The 12550-nt window shown below is 42.5% G+C and overlaps 1 protein-coding gene across 7 annotated transcripts in view; it reads right to left on the bottom strand.

Annotated features, from left to right (window-relative positions):
• Positions 1–12550, bottom strand: part of LOC122548881 (receptor-type tyrosine-protein phosphatase mu) — a 903264-nt gene that overhangs the window by 223623 nt on the left and 667091 nt on the right. For all 7 annotated transcript variants that reach the window (XM_087986678.1, XM_087986679.1, XM_087986680.1 and 4 more), the window contains one exon: positions 6523–6658. In XM_087986678.1, the coding sequence (XP_087842804.1) occupies positions 6523–6658 (136 nt within the window). The remainder of the gene's footprint in view (positions 1–6522; positions 6659–12550) is intronic.

The raw sequence follows: 12550 nt of genomic DNA, 5'->3' as shown, positions 1-12550 counted from the left end.
TGAGATCTACCCTGTTAATCCTTGCAACATTTTTGTATCCTTCATTTTTCTGCTGATTTCTCTAAATTTAATTTTCTAAACTGAACAGGATGTCAACACAGTCTCTTCGACCCCTCCTCTTGAACAATGCTGTAATTCCAGGAACTGTTCTAATGAAGCAATATTTCATTAGATATATTTCTTAGGACTAATGAGATTGAAGAGTATGGGGACAAAGTGGGAACGTCACTGAGTTAGATGACCATGGCAATACTGAATGGCCAAATGGCCTATGCCTGCTTGTATTTTCTATGTTTCTAATGTTAAGTGATTAAGTGAAATGAGACAGATGATTTTAAGGAAGTTGTCTTTGCACGGTGGGAAGTTGGATGTTAGTGGTGAGGGATAGTGCAAATCTAGGACATTCTCCTTAAAACATTGTTGAGGTTAGGTTAACTGAAGTTGTTGAAGCTCACGTTGTTTTATTAGACTGGGTGTTAAGAGTTTTGGAACAAAGGTAAAGTTGCCACAGTCTTACCAGACCATTGGACTGCTGTCTCATCGGACAGACAGACAACTAGCGATGGTTTAACCTGAAGGACAGTGTGGTGCTGGAAAATCACAGTCAGTCAGGCAGCATCCGAGGAGCAGGAGAATCAACATTTTGAGCATAAGCCCTTCATCAGGAAAGGCTTATGCTCATAACTTCAATTCTCCTGCTCCTCAGACGCTGCCTGACCTCCTGTGCTTTTCCAACACCACACTTTTCGACTCTGATCTCCAGCATCTGCAATCCAAGGGGAGTACAAGGCTGGGGGGCAAGGGTTGTATGAGGTTTGGGGGGGAGGGAGAGTACGAGGCTAGGGGGGAGGGGGAGTACGAAGCGGGAGGGAGGTGGGGGGGAGGGGGAGCATGAGGCTGGGGGGGAGGGGGAGTACAAGGCTGGGGGGAGGGGGAGTACAAAGTGGGGGGGAGGGGGAGTACGAGGCTGGGGGGGAGGGGGAGGGGGAGTACGAGACTGGGGGGGAGGGGGAGTACGAGGTGGGAGGGAGGGGGAGTATGAGGTGGGGGAGGGGGAGTTCGAGGCTGGGGGGGAGGGGGAGTACAAGGCGGGGGGAGGCGGGGGGAGGGGGAGGGGAGGGGGAGTACGAGGCTGGGGGGGAGGGACAGAGGGAGTACGAGGCTGGGGGGGGTAGGGGGAGTACGAGGTTGGGAGGGAGGGGGAGTACGAGGCGGGGGGAAGGGGAGTACGAAGCGGGGGGGAAGGGGGAGTATGAGGCTGGGGGGGAGGGGGAGTACAAGGCTGGGGGGGAGAGGGAGTACGAGGCTGGGGGGAGGGGGAGTATGAGGCTGAGGGGAGGGGGAGTACGAGGCGGGGAGGGGGAGTACGAGGCGGGGGGGAGGGGGAGTACGATGCTGGCGGGGGGAGTATGAGGCTGGGGGGGAGGGGGAGTACTGGATTAGAATTGTTTTGAGTAGTGAAGACACGATGGGCCGGAGGGCCTTTTGTTTTGACCTCTGTAGGTTTGTGTATCTGTTCATCATCCTGACCTGCCTTCCTGTTCCTACTACGCCAGTTCTCCTGCTGTCATTAGGCTGACATTCACTGCTAATGAATAACAAGACGGATCACCACAACCATTATTCAGTAATCATTTCAAAATTAGAAAGCTTGAGGTACTATGTAAACCAAATTGAAAAATGACCATAGAAAGTGTTAGTAACTACTCTTTGGATGAACATTTGCTGAGAAAGGTTTCCCCTGGACAAACTACAAACTGAGAAGGTGCTGCCACATTGTTTTTTTCAGTTTGCTGATTTTTGACCAAGAAAATAAAGATAATCTCTAATTTTGTGTGTTCGGGAGAGGTGGGGCTGGGAGGTGGTGGTTGCAAACTGTGCTCCAAGGGAGAGACTGACAGCTCATGGACGAGTGCAACTTCAATAGAGCGAGTGCTGACATTGCAGAATTCATCCTCTCACTACCGTGGGCGGCACGGTGGCACAGTGGTTAGCACTGCTGCCTCACAGCGCCTGAGACCCGGGTTCAATTCCCGACTCAGGCGACTGACTGTGTGGAGTTTGCATGTTCTCCCCGTGTCTGCGTGGGTTTCCTCCGGGTGCTCCGGTTTCCTCCCACAGTCCAAAGATGTGCAGGGTCAGGTGAATTGGCTATACTAAATTCCCCTAGTGCTAGGTAAGGGGTAAATGTAGGGGTATCGATTGGTTTCGCTTCGGCGGGTCGGTGTGGACTTGTTGGGCCGAAGGGCCTGTTTCCACACTGTAATGTAATCTAATCTAATCTAATCTACCCAATAAGCACCTAACAGAGGTATGGTCACAATGTCCATATGGTGAGCAATGCTGTTAATATGCCAATAAACTAAACATTCCCATCAGCTAGTGAGCTGAAGAAATAATTCTCCCTTGAAATTCATTGATTATTTGTGTGTGCACTGGTTTGAACCCCATATAGGATAAGTGTGATCAAATGGATGGCAATGCAAACTCTACTGTGTAGTTACAAAAGAGACAAGGGTTGGGGTAACAGAGCAGACGGGGTGGACCCATAGGACAGGGCGCTGTGCCTGCCACCACCCTGCAGGCCTCTGAAATAACTCCACAGTGGCCAATATCCCATCACCAAGTCACCCTTTAATACATGTGGAAAGATCTGACTCTGGCACAGCCTCATCAGAGTCAGCACCCAGACTGCCAGAATCTCTGTTCTTTTTTTCAGGAGAGGCTCAGCAATATTTATTAATTTCTTTTTCTTGTTCCCTCCATTAAGTTATCTCTACAATGCACAGTCCAACTAAATGCGAGCAGTGGAGAGCTATCTCCTATACATAGCTAATGGAAAATATATTCAAATACCAAGAGACATAAAAAAAAATCCTAAACAATTCAAAGTGCAGTGATAATTTTCTAGAATCTCTGTTCTTATCTGTTGGCCAGGGCTCCCTGATTGGACCAGATTAACAGCCCCAATCAGGGAACTCATATTCTATGAGGTCGACCTGGCTGACTTTGTTGTAAAGATTACGGCCCCCGCCCTCATTTTATGAGCAAGGTTGGGAGGTGCAGTGTGGGCTGCCTGTTTGTGACCCAGTTAAATCCTTTAAGTGTGCCAATAGTGCCCATTTGCAGGCTTCTGCCCACTGTCACTCAGCTTTTGCATGTGAGACCTGGCAGAATTGATCATGTGAGCTGTTTGGTCAGTGACAGGAGGGAGTCTCCTTTCCAGGTCCTGATGCCAATTGGTGGTGCAACCAGTGTTCCATCCCTGCATCTATCATCATCTCCTCCAGCCCTGCCTTTTCCAACATACCCCTCCAGCAGTCCCCGTCCACTCCCCCTCCCCTCCCCCTCGCTGAGGTTTCCCTGAAACCGACATCCACCTTTTGCCATCCCACCTACCTTACCCCCAAGCTCCAGCCCCACCCTCCTATTGATCGATCTGCCCCCACAAAGTCCTGATGAAGGGCTTATGCCCAAAACGTTGACTCGCCTGCTCCTTGGATGCTGCCTGACCTGCTGTGCTTTTTCCAGCGCCACACTTTTTGATTCTACCTGGGCAGAGTAAATAGAGTGAGAGTGTTCCCATTGGCGAAAGGATTGAGAAGCAGGTGGTACCGATTGCAGCTTTGCGCCAAAAGAAGTCACAGAGACATGAGGAAACAGCCTTGCACACACACAGTCGTTAAGATCGGGAAGGCTCAGTCTGGGAGTGCAGTGGAGATTGAGATATTCGGGAGAGAATTAGATTACTATTTGAAGAGGAATATACATCAGGTTATGAGGAGAAGGTGGAGGGGAATTAGATAAAGTGAACAAGAACAGGCACAATTGACTGAATGGCCATCATCTGCACTGTAAGCACTGAATGACTTCATGAACTGCTCCACACCAACCTCTCCCCCAACACTCTTACCATTGGTTACCTGACAGGTTCATCTCCAAATATTCCCACACCACTTGGAAAGTAAACAGTTGTAATTGTTTGATTGAATGGTTCTTGACTGACAGTCAAAGTGTCATTAATCCCTCCTTGTCCAATTATTTCAAACCCGGAGACAGAAGTCTTCAAAACCATATTTGTCGGACAAATGGCCCACTTGTTTTTCCTCTGGGCTGGTCATATCAGCTATGATCGAATGGTTGCGTAGACTCAATCTGCTGAACAGCCTAATTCTGCTGCTAGATCTTACGGCCTAGTGATTATTGCTCAAAACAGCATTGCAGTCATGGAGGGCTGGCAACGTCAGTATGTAAGGACAGCAACCCCTGGAAAGTAAGGCCTTCAGCATCTCTGAAGGGTATGACTGAGATATTTTCAAATCAACTCAGTCCAAATATAGTGGATGGATTGTGTAAAGGTTCAAAAAAGTCAGAGAAATTGGGAAAAGCATTTTAATGGGGAAAGGGGTCTTCTTGTGAAATTCCTATGTAAAATAACTTTTCTGCATCGTTTAATCCCTTCATGTGGAGTTAAGGTAACAAATGTGGATATTTTGAGAGTACAGAATAGAGGAGCCTTCGGATTGCTGTTTGATCTCAATATCCATCTGAAGTCAGCATATCTGCATGCAGCAATTCTCACTCGGCCACTCCTGTTCTCTTGTAAGAAAACTACATCGTTTGAAGTGGATGAGAACAAATACCTGTGGCACTTAATGAAGTAGCTGGAGAAAACCATAGCTGCAGGGTTGCAAGGTCTCTGATTGCAGGCTTCTAAAATCTAAACCCTCCAGTTGTATTTTGCTCACTTTGTTTCCACTATTCTTGTCAAATGTTCTCACACTAAGAGGTCTTAGGGTCACTCTTCCCATTATAAAATATCAACTATATTCAGTCTTATGAGAAATGAGGGCCAATTGTCATGGATGACAATCGATGCTAAGGTCATGGCACTTTCTAGGTCGGTTCAGCAAGCCGGCAGAGTTTTGTCTCAGAGTGCAGCCTGGAGCAATTCAATGCTTGATTATACACAGAGCACTATATTATCTGTATCCTCTTGGCCTTTGTCTTTACAGCTCACCTTTCATGTTTAATCTGCAAACTGCAAAGGTTCAAAATAATACATTAAACTGTAGAAAGAGACCACTGAAAACCTGGACTTGGTTGGATGGTGGGTGCTTTGATATTACAGCACTCAGATGCAGCATTTTCAAATGATTTCTGTTTTGTTATCTTTGAGACACATTTGAAAACCATCTGCGGTAAACTTCCCAAACTGCACTGAACAGCCTGGTTAATTTCACAATTACATGGAACTTGCCTGGAGCAATTTGGGTGCATTTTTCACAAGATGTCTTCTAATCTTTGAATGTGCACAGGACTCAATCAGGTGCAGCCCTTTATAAAACCTTTCACTTGCACATTTTCCTCCACATACCCTAATCCACATGTTAGATAGTGATGGATTATGATGGTCACTTCTGCAACTCACAGGCATTTCCTGTGAAACACAAACCTGTTAATTGAGACCAGTTTGAGCTGAGCTTCATTGCTATGGCAATATGTGTTACATGTCACCATTTCCAATTAGAATAGAAGCCTAGATCCTTTGTGAATTCTCAAAGAGGATGAGAATGAGAGTTGCTTCATTTTATCTCACCTTTAAATATGTTTCAGATTAGCTTTTATAAGAACTAATTGCATAGATATCACGCTTAACTGTATACACCAAACAACATCCTACTTCAATGACTGGTGTCTCCTTCAACTATTATGATGCTAGCACTGAGTCTGCTTTCTTCTTGTGAATGCTCATGGCCACAAAAGGCCATAGTAACTGACAGCAAAGCCCATGGTGATTAACGTGATAAAGGATAAGCTACATTCTGCAATGTTTATAACCAAGTATTGATCATAAATAATATAACCGTGTCTCTATGAAAGACGTACTACATTTACTTCGTGCATAAAGTAATGGATAAGTGGCCCAAGAATTTAGAGCAGATGTTAAAGCTCTTGATCTATCTGGTTCTCCGAGGGGCTCACTCAATGATGGCAGACCACAGACATACTGAATTAGATTGATGTAGACAAATCACATGGTCAGGATCAGGGCATAAAATGCTCAAGGATCTGTGTTAGGACCACATTTTCACCCAACAAATTGTCCAGAGATAATAAACTGCACCCTCCCTTCTTTAGAAAACAAAGACATTTGTGTATCATTTTACAATAATAGCTCCCAGTGACTTGCAAGGCAAATCCTTGTTACATGGGATCCTATGTGATTTATCAACATTTTAGGGAGTGTATTTCATTATTTTTATCGTTAAGGTGGAATACCAGTGGCCTTGACAATAGATTTACCTTATGCACATTTTTTTTAATGAGGAATAAATATGCTTGCATTTTAAAAGATTGACCCATTCAAGTAAGAGACTGTTAATAAATCCAAGTCAATCTCTTTACACAGACTGTGGTGCCACATTCCTCAGAACTATACAAAGCAAGGGTCACTGTTGAGGAAATGGATTCTTTTTGCTATGGTTCCACCACTACTGCTGTCTGTTGTCTAACACATACCTTTTCTTCATGACCAAAACTATGCCAAGGAAAATGATGACAAACAGCAGAATTCCAGCAATAACCCCAGCGATTTTTACAGTGTGGTCTGTCTGCTTTTCTGGTTCTTCAGCACTCGGTTTGCGAGTTGCACCTCCTGAAAGGCAGTAAATTCAGACAGGAAGGAAATTAAAGAAAAAAGAAGTCCACATTTATTTTCACTTCTACCTAGGGAAGAAAGATCTTCCTTGATCATTATCTCCCAAAGACACAGAAGAAGTAACCTTGGCCTCAAAATTACACTGTGAAGATTAGCATAATGACCACCTCTGACATGTTTGAATTTAAGAAAAGGTGGCAGTATAACATACTAATTCTTTTATTTTAATCGGGTTTGGGTGAGATTCGATCTAATTAAAAATCCATTCACTTAACTGAGTAGACATGAGAGGTTATTATTAATGGATTGAATATTCTTTATTATATAAAAAAAAGTATGTAATTGAATTCATAAATTTGCTTATACATTTGCCAATCTTAAACAGCATTATTTTGAGGTCACATTTCTTTAAACAAAAAACACAACTTTTAAAAATACGTTGTTCTTTCATATATACTTTATTGAGAAATATACCACTATGATGACCCATAAAATAAAAGAATACATGCAGTGTATTCCTTTCTATGTTGGTAGTTATCAAGCCACAAACAGCAGCGTGCCTCCATATGAACTGACATTGTCATAAATGGACACACTGGACCAAGAAATAAATGAATTCTCCATCCACTCTTCATGAATTAACTCTCCCCGTGCCCCCAAGTACTGAAGTGTCAATAATTCTTCATCTTGTTGCTCCTGTGTCTGAGGGAGTGAGATAAGCTCATTTATCATGCATTCTCTCTCTTTGTTTTTCTCTAAGCTCTCCAGGTCTTGTCACCTTTGAGAGATCCAAATCGTAGCTATACATCTCGCCCACAAACTTTTATTTCCTAACAATTTATTCATAAACCGGCAGCCACTGAATGATCACAGAATCACTTAATATCTGTGTGAATGAGATAACTAGCATCGTGTAGTGAGTGCCTTAGCACTTGGAGGCTTTCTTTATCAACTACTATTTGCACTGTTTACCACATAATGTGATGGAATGTCAAAAGTACATTTATTGAAATTGCCTTTCTCTCATGTAAGTCAGATAACGAAAAAAAGTGCTGGGAACATAGAATTTATGTTGTCAATGCCTCACATGCTCCACTGTAACACAGTATCACAGTGCACAGAATGAGGCCATTCGGCCCTATTATGATCTCTAACTTTTGGAGATAAATTTGGAATGGAGAAGAATGAGGCCTGATTGGAACACACAAAATTCTCAAAGGATTTGACAAGGCCGATGTGGAAAGATTGTTTCCGTTTGTGGGAGAGTCTAAGACCAGAGGGCGTAAACTCAGTATAAGAGGCTTATTTAAAACAGACATGAAGTTTATTTTTCCCTCATAAAGGGTAGTGAAGTGGTGAATTCTTTACTGCAGAGGGCTGTCAATGTTGGGTCATTAGGATATTCAGGGATTAGATTACTTACAGTGTGGAAACAGGCCCTTTAGCCCAACAAGTCCACACCGACCCTCCAAAGCGCAACCCAGGGCTGAGATAGAGAGATGTTTGATCAACATGTGAATAAAGGTTTATGGTGAAAGGGCAGGAAAGTGCAGTTGAAGATTATAAGATCAGCCATGATCTCAATGAATGGTAGAGCAGGACTAAATGGGCTAAGTGGCCTGTGTCTAGTTCCACATTGGACTCCTCAATGAATATCCGAAAGGATGACATGACAAAATTTCACATTTTATGAGTTTCATTGTAACAAAGGTCTAAACGCACAATTGATAAGTGCTATCTTTGTAGAAAATTAATACTTTAAACCACAAAACAGAATGTCCAGTTTTCCTTTTAATGCCAATGAAAATACAATCCGCACATATATGCTCCTTTATTTAGATATTTTGTTCTTTTGGAATCAGTCAAAGGTGATTCTTAGCTCCCAAGGGTTTACCTCTGGTTGTTTCCTTTGTCAGCCTGGGAATATTTAATCTCAACCCCGTCTTTCACAGTGATGAATTTCCCCTGGAGTTCTTCCTTTAGTACAGGCAAAGGAGTTTTTTTAATCCTTGTTTTAACACCTCATGATTTGCTCTGTTCAGCATGAGTACAAGCTCCTAACTGCAATCCTCCCTCATGAGGGACAGAGTCTTGCTGCTTATAGGTGTCTCCCCTCTCCCAGAACCTGGCAGGCTAACCTTGTCAGTTCTAGGATATCTTAGACCCTTCCTCTCTCAGAGCCCATGAGGTGAGATTGAGGAGACTCAGCCAATCAAAAGATTCACATTAGTTTCCTGGCAGATCTCAGAACAGGACGCAAGACCCCTTTATTTTTAACTTAAATTAAGATCATAGTCCCAAAACCTGACACCCTCACTAACTTCATTATTCTAACGGTGTTTAGATTAGAGTAGTGCTGGAAAAGCACAGCAGGTCAGGCAACATCCGAGGAGCAGGAAAATTGACATTTTGGGCAAAAGCCCCTCATTACTCTTACAGCCGATTGTGCCTGTGCTAATACTTTGGTCAAGATCATATATTAGCTCCTCTTCCCTCTGTCTTTACACAGCTCTGTAATTTATTTTCTCCTTAAGCAATTATTCTGTTTCCTTTCCAAAGTTCCAGTTGTGTTTTCAGGCAATGTATCCCAGATCATGACATCTTGCTGTGTTAAAGGAAAACTTTGCTCATATCGCTTCTGCTCCTTCCATCGATACTTGGAGATCTCATCATCTCATCTTCGTTTATTCTTGACTTAAAATATTAAGGCATTAACCACACAAGTTACCTCATTGTTAGAAAACTGACGTGAATTTTACAATCGCTGGCATTGTAACCCATCTCTCAGTTCATCAAACAAAAACCTCCAAGCTTTTCTCTTTCCTACAGATGCCTACTTGAAATGGGGTGGAGCTCAGTCTGTTCCTTTTTGTTCAAGATGCCCAGTACTGGAACGATATATTTGGCTGACAGCATCAGCTCCAAATTAACTCGATTTCCCACACAGTCACCATTTGCCAGTGAGAATGGGGGAATCTAGGTTGATTTTACATTTTCAAATTAGTTATTACAAGAGGTCAGCTGGTAGACCACCTACTCAACCCCTACTACATTCCCAAACGTAATCACCTTGAACCATATCAGGAATAAAATCTGTTTCCTTCTGAAAAAATGTGATTAATGTACACTAGGAAGTATCAATAGAGAAAAAAAGAAGTGACTATATTTGGTTAACATAAAAAAAGCAGCAGGAGTGAAGTTAATTGTGTTTTTAGAGTGAACTAAATGTACAGAAAGCAAAGACGTATTGCCAGCTATTTGTTTCAATAAAGTATTATAGACCATTTTTACATGGGTGCCCACTATGTAGGCTCTTAACAGCTTCACATTACTGTGCTGTGTCATAGCTTGGAAAACCACAGTTGAAATATAAATTTATCTCAGAAATACAAGAAAAAGTGGGCAATAAATCATAAATGACATTGGAAAGCATTAAAATGCATTTGGTTTGTATTGCAGAAGGTATGAAAGTCTGTTTCAGCTTACATCAGACTCCTTTGAGACAGTTAACCCTGACCCTCTGCAATTGTACCCACAGAATTGCACGAGATTAAAATATAAAACAGTTCACCCTTTACCCAGCACATCAGGCCAGATGAGAAAAATCCCCCTACCCCCAAGTTGCTAAAACCTTTTAAATAGGGTAAACTAATATTTAAATAAATTACCACTTCTTTCAAAGTTGGATAAGGTGATAGCATATAAACAATCAATGGCTTGTGCACTAATTAATGCACATTGTCACTTTGGTAAGATTGCTGGAAATCTACTTCTGTTGGTTTATTTTTAGGTATCACATGTCAATTTTGGTGCCATATTAATGTGTTGGCAACTATGAATCATACCCAAAGGTTATGACATCCTCATTACTCTTTTGCAGCCTACTGCCACCAATCACCTTTCTGATATACTGGTCCCCATCTGTACTCAGTCCTTGGAACACTTTTCATTGAAAGACTAACACAGTAAAGTGCTTTCTACCTTGACTTTAACTTAATCAGAACTGACCTGGCAAGTGGAGAGAGTCCTTGCCCGCTGTTCAAAATAACTTAATTTTTCATCAATCATCTACTGGTTTTGGGTAATGTAAAAACAGATTTAAGGTCTGGAGGACAGTCATTCTTCAAACAAGGCAGACTTTTCCCTAAGTAAATACTTCCCGTGGAAATTTGGCGAACATTGCAAACACAAAAAGATGCTATTCCACTAAATGTTGTCATAATGCGTATTATTTCTAACTTATGTTAATTTGACCTATGATTCTTTGACCTTCTAGTTAGGTACTTCCAACAAAATACAGTAAAAGGTTTATTCCTGATCTCCAGCCATTCCAAACCACCTTACTGCCAATGGAGTACCTTGGATTGTAGACATTATTGTAATGTCAAAAACATGGAGGCAAGTTGCACAAAGAAGATCATGTGAAGAGAATGTCATAATGACGAGATAACCTCTTTTCAGTTGTGTTGGTTGAAAGATAAGCAATGGTTGAGCTATTTGCAAGAATTCATCATCTCTTCTTTGAATTAATATCACAGGATCTTTGAAATCCATCTCTTGGGCTGAATCCTCAGCCAAAAGGTAGATGAAAGTGAGGCATTGCATTTTAGTAAAACAAACAAGGGCAGGACTTATACAATTAATGGCAGGGCCCTGGGTAGTGTTGTAGAACAGAGACACCTGGGGGTTCGGTACAAAATTCTTTGAAATGTACGTCGCAGGTAGATGGGGTGATTCAAAGGCATTTAGCAAGCTTGCCTTCATTGTTCAGACTTCTGAGTGTAGGAGTTGTGCAGTCATGTTAAGGTTGTATAGGATGTTGGTGGGGCCTCTTCTGGAGTACTGTGTACAGTTCTGGTTGCCCTGCTATAGGAAGGATATCATTAAACTGGAGAGGGTTCAGAAAAGATTTACTAGGGTGTTGCTGGGAGTGGAAGGCTTGAGTTTTAAAAATAGGCTGGTACTTTTTCAATAGAGTGCAGGAGTTTGAGGGGTGATGTTATAGTGATTTATAAAACCATGAGAGGCATAGTTAATGTGAATAGCAAAGGTCTTTTCCCTAGGGTGGGGGAGTTCAAAACCAAGCAGCCTATTTTTAGGATGAGAGGAGAAGGTTTCAGAAAGGATATGAGGGGCAACTTTTTTACACAGAGAGTGGCAAGTGTCTGGAATGAACTGTTAGAGGAAGTGGTGGATGCAGATACAACATTTAAAAGACATTTGGATAAGTACATGAATAAGTACATGGTTTGGAGGGATATGGGCCAAATGCAGGAACTAGTGTTGTTTTGGAAACATGGCCAGCGTGGATTAGTTAGACCTAAGGATCTGTTTCCAGGCTGCATGAATCTATAAGTTTCTGACTTCCAGACGTGCAGTGTGCCGAGGAGTGGCAGATGGAGTTTAATTTTGAATAATGTATGATGCTGCATTTGGAAAGGCAAATCAGAGCAAGGCTTATACACTTAATGGTAAGGCCCCTGTGGAATGTTACTGAACAAAGTGACATTGGAGTGTAGGTTCATAGTGCCTTGAAAGTGGAGTCCCAAGTGGACAGCATTGTGAAGAAGACATTTGGTATGCTTGCCTTTATTGATCAGTGCATTGAATGTAAGAGTTGGGATGGCATGTTGTGGCTGTACAGAATGCTGGTTAGGCCACTTTTGGAACATTATGTGCAATTCCAGTCTCCCTGCTATAGGAAGGATGTTGTGAAACTTGAAAGGTTTCAGAAAAGATTTACAAGAATGTTTCCACGGTTGGAAGGTTTGCAATATAGGGAGAGGCTGAATAGGCTGGGGCTATTTTCCCTGGAGTGTCGGAAGCTGAGGGGTGACCTCATAGTGCTTTATAAAACCATGAGGGGCATGAATAGGGTGAATAGACAAG

Source organism: Chiloscyllium plagiosum, unplaced genomic scaffold (genome assembly GCF_037043375.1).
Source record: "Chiloscyllium plagiosum isolate Xiang-an unplaced genomic scaffold, Cpla_swu_hap1 HiC_scaffold_4, whole genome shotgun sequence".
NCBI classification, from domain to species: Eukaryota; Metazoa; Chordata; class Chondrichthyes; order Orectolobiformes; family Hemiscylliidae; genus Chiloscyllium; species Chiloscyllium plagiosum.
This window is presented reverse-complemented; position numbering and strand designations above follow the sequence as displayed.